This window comes from Cannabis sativa, chromosome 4, assembly GCF_029168945.1.
Source record: "Cannabis sativa cultivar Pink pepper isolate KNU-18-1 chromosome 4, ASM2916894v1, whole genome shotgun sequence".
Lineage (NCBI taxonomy): Eukaryota > Viridiplantae > Streptophyta > Magnoliopsida > Rosales > Cannabaceae > Cannabis > Cannabis sativa.
The window spans coordinates 3,468,657-3,473,189 of record NC_083604.1 but is presented as its reverse complement, the minus strand read 5'-3'; the positions used below and the strand labels follow the sequence as shown (position 1 = coordinate 3,473,189).

Below are 4,533 nucleotides of genomic sequence, written 5' to 3'. Positions count from 1 at the left end.
CTTTGATCCAATAATTCTTTCACATCACATTCACATTCACATTGTATATAATTTTATATATATATATATATAATGATGATTCACACACAAGATCAACTCAATTTAGATGTTGCTTTCCTAAACATTACATATTAATTAACTCTCATTTCTTATTTTGCAGAAAAAAAAACCATTAAAAAGATCTTTTGGTTTTGATTCAACTTTCCAATTCTGGACTATTACATTTGAAATCAACTTGAATCTATACTATACTCCAAATCTGAATAAGGGTGTAACATGTGTTAATTTAACAAAGGTATATATATATATTATATGAACTTACTATTACTTAGTGTTATCTTATTCATTTACAAATTCTTTTCTCTGTAAATTTTAGGTTTCGACGTTATGTTTTTAAGTTGTAGCTTCTGAAATTGATCCACCCACTCTTATTATATGGTAAGTTCAAACTGTAATCTAATGATGTAATAATAATAATAATCAATTTTATTTATTTATTTATTTTTAAAAAAAAAGCTGAAAATGATTGCACACTAAAGAAAGAAGGGTCCATTTTTCTAATGATTATTGACATTTTCTTGATTTGGTTATTATTTTCTGTTTCCTTTTTTTTGGGCCATCTTCATTCATATTGTGACTCTTTTTAATTTAATGAAGAAGGAAGAGAAGAAGAAGTTGTTCAAGTCATTGTTTCGTCCGTACAATGGCATGCATGATGAAGCTGGGATCTAAGTCTGAAGTTTTTCGCCTTCATGGTGAAACATGGTACATTTTATTTATTTATTTATTTTTAAATTTATAATTTATGGGAATTTATTATTATTTTGAATCTTGAATAGGAAATGATTATATGCATAATATACTCAAAACTGGTTTGAAAAATTTGGACTCATCATATTTGGTTATATAAAGTTAAAAAGTATTTCACTTGAGAATTTTGATGAGTGATCTCATTTAGTCACTTTCTTTTGTTCAACACATTTCATATGCATTTTTGTAGGTTTTGCTCAACAGGGCTTCCTAGTGATGTCACTGTTGAAGTTGGGCAAATTTCTTTTCACCTTCATAAGGTAATTTTTTATTATTTTTGGTCGGATTTTGAATTGAAAATATATTGTTTCTCTTAGATTAAAGTGGTGTTTGGTTTGAGGTAATAAAATGGAAAGGAATAGAAAGAAATTGATTTCAAGTATTGAAATGTCATTTTTATTTTAACTATGTTTTAATTCCTTTCAACCAAACCCCATCTAATGAGATGTTTATTATGTGAGTTTGAGTCGAAGAGAGTAGAGTTAGAAGGAGTAAACTTGGAGGGAATATGAAACTTAAGTGTTGGAGAAGATTAACATTACTACTATTTTAATTTAAAAAGTAGGATCCACTTGGAAACACAAACCCCTTAGACGTCATTAAAATTTAATTTAGTCTCATATTCAAGTCTAAACCTCGTACCAAACGCTCCCTAAGAATATATTAGCAATTTCTTAGTAGTATGAAATACCTATAAATATATAATTGTATAGTTATTAATAGTTATGAAATGAGATAATAGAATTTGGAAGATTTGTCCTGTCTCAAAAAGACCCATTACCTATCAGTTTCATTTGTATTTGTCAATTTTTTTTATGAAAATCTTCTCTTTAATTTATGAGCCTGTTGTAATCATAATCATGTTAACTCTTTTTCATCTTTCTTAATTGGTATTCAACCAGTTTCCATTGTTATCCAAAAGTGGAATGTTGGAAAACCTTATTGGAGAATTTTCTAGAAGAGAAGACAACCATTGTATCTTACAACTAAATGATTTGCCTGGTGGAGCCAAAGCTTTCCTATTAATAGCCAAATTCTGTTATGGTGTGAAAGTAGAACTCAATGCATCAAACATTGTTATAGTAAGATGTGCAGCCGAATATCTTCAAATGACAGAAGATTATGGAGAAGGGAACCTCATTTCTCAAACCGAAAACTTTCTAAATGAGATCTTTGGCCATTGGACAGACTCACTTAAAGTGCTTCTAAGTTGTGAAGAGGTTTTCTCACAAGCTGAAGAGCTTCACATTGTGTCAAGATGCATAAACTCGTTGGCCACTAAAGCTTGCGCGGTTAATCCAAGCTTGTTTAGTTGGCCAGTCTCGAGTGGAGGAGGGCTGAGTTCAGTACAGAGTCCAGAAAGTGGTATTTTTTGGAATGGAATAAGTAGTAATAAAACTAAACAAAATCCAAGTGGTGAAGATTGGTGGTATGAAGATGTGTCCTTTCTAAGATTACATTTATACAAACGTTTCATTCTTGCTATTGAATCAAGAGGAATGAAACCTGAGAAGATTTCAGGGTCATTAATTCATTACACAAAGAAACATCTTTGTTTATTAGGTAGGGAATCAAGTCTTAGAAATGGTAACAATAATGTAGCTTCTGTCTCAACAATTTCATCACCACCTGATTCAGATCAGAGGAATCTCCTTGAAGAGATAGTTGGATTATTACCTTACCAAAAGGGTGTCACTCCAACTAATTTCCTTCTTAGACTACTTAGAACATCTATGATTTTGAATGCTAATGCTTCGTGTCGCGAAAATTTGGAAAAACGAATAGGGGTGCAGTTGGATCAGGTTGTTCTTGAAGATCTTTTGATACCAAGTATGGGGTACTCAATGGAGACACTTTATGACATTGATTGTGTTCAAAGGATTCTTGATCATTTCATGGTAATGGAACATGAGACAAGTGAGAGTAGTTCGAATTCGGTTGTGGTAGATGAAGAAGGGCAAATGGTTGGAGCTAATAATGGTGGTTCTCATTCACTAACTCCTATTACTATGGTAGCTAATCTCATTGATGGTTTTCTTGCTGAGGTTGCTCCTGATGCTAATCTTAAGTTGATGAAATTTCAGTCATTGGCTGCTGTTATTCCTGAATATGCTAGGCCTTTAGATGATGGGATTTACCGTGCTATTGATATTTACCTCAAGGTAAAATAAAAGAAAACTAATGCTTTGAATTTTAACCTGTTCGACAAGACTATAGTAGGAATATCACTCCTTAGAGTGTTATCGTCAACCTCCTATTACAATCTCTTAGTCAATCTTTATGCTTAAAAAAATACATGCTAGAATATTTTTTTTCAATTTTTTTTTTTCACGGTGGTGTTTGCTATGCTTACAACACCATCCCTGTAAATTTTTGAAAATTTCGAATAGTTTGCAGTGCCGAAAATACGTTTTTAAAATTTTTTGAACACACGTGGTAAACTGGATTATCATGAACTCTGTTTACGGCACTGTAAATTATTCGAAATTTTTCAAAAATTTACAGCGATAATACTGTAACTATAACGATTATCGCTATGAAATGTGATTTCGAATATAAAGATTAACTAAAAGGTTGTAATAGGAAGTTATAATTAGCAATCCTCTATCACTTTTGTCCTTAATGTTTTGAAAAGTTTTGATACATGTGTGCTTGTGCTTATTTCTTTTTGCACAAGTACAACTGAATGTTTGAACTTTATTTTTGATGTTTATATTCGGAAACATATGAAAAAACTTTCTAGATCTGCACATGCATTTAAGATTGGTTCTAACAAAATTACTCATGTGCACATACTATAATTTGTATCCTTTTTTCTAAAATGCTTTAGATGATTTTCTAATTTTCAGGCTCATCCTTGGCTAACTGACTCTGAGAGGGAACAAATTTGCAGGCTTATGAATTGCCAAAAGCTCTCATTAGAAGCGAGCACACACGTAGCGCAGAACGAAAGGCTACCGCTGCGAGTTATAGTCCAAGTTCTATTTTTCGAGCAACTTAGGCTTCGAACCTCGGTTGCTGGATGGTTCTTTGTCTCTGACAGTCTTGACAATGTGCAAAATCAAAGTGGGAATCTTGCACTTGCCCGAACCGCAGCATCAAATCGCGGTGCAACGGGCATAGGCGCAAGCACAAGTGCACAAGGTCAAGTTGGTGTGGTTGATGACATGAGGGACAGAGTTTCTGAGCTAGAGAAAGAGTGTTTGGGCATGAAAGAAGAGCTTGAAAAGTTGGTTAAGAATAAAGGGAGCTGGAATATGATATTTAGAAAGCTTGGATTTAGATCAAAGTAGTATTATTATTATTATTAATAGTTCTATGATGGAGTTGAAGGTTAAGAATAAAATATGCAAAAGAAAAGAGATATAAAGTTGAAAAAAGAAATCATATTTTTTTTGGGGTATTTGAATTAGCTTTTGGAAGGTTAATTATTTTTGGTTTAGTCAATAAGGTAAGCTTGTTGTATTCATTGTAGTACTACTAACTAGGTTCCTACAAGGCTTTCTCTTAACATTTTTTTTTTTTTTTTGGTGTGGGAAGTCGAATTTAATCAATATTATATTTGTTATTTTTTAATTTAAATTGATCTCTGAGGAAATTCCACTGAATTGTCACAAAAAGCTACTTGGGATTTTTATTTAGTTATACATAGAGAATTTGTACAAATCTTATCATGTAGTGGAGATAATCAAATTAGAACAAATTAGGCACAAAGCTTTTATA

General features: G+C 31.9%; 1 protein-coding gene across 2 annotated transcripts; it reads left to right on the top strand.

Moving 5' to 3' along the window:
- Positions 1-612: 612 nt before the first annotated feature.
- On the top strand, positions 613-4,257 carry LOC115712465 (BTB/POZ domain-containing protein At5g03250). 2 transcript variants are annotated; one of them, XM_030640741.2, is made up of 4 exons: positions 613-765; positions 1,001-1,070; positions 1,713-2,972; positions 3,660-4,257. In XM_030640741.2, the coding sequence occupies exons 1-4, from the start codon at positions 704-706 to the stop codon at positions 4,101-4,103; spliced, it is 1,836 nt and encodes a 611-aa protein (XP_030496601.2). In that variant the 5' UTR covers positions 613-703; the 3' UTR covers positions 4,104-4,257. The 2 variants fall into 2 exon arrangements, with proteins under 2 accessions (XP_030496601.2, XP_030496602.2); XM_030640742.2 differs by having other exon boundaries at positions 3,704-3,946.
- The last annotated feature ends 276 nt before the right edge of the window (positions 4,258-4,533 follow it).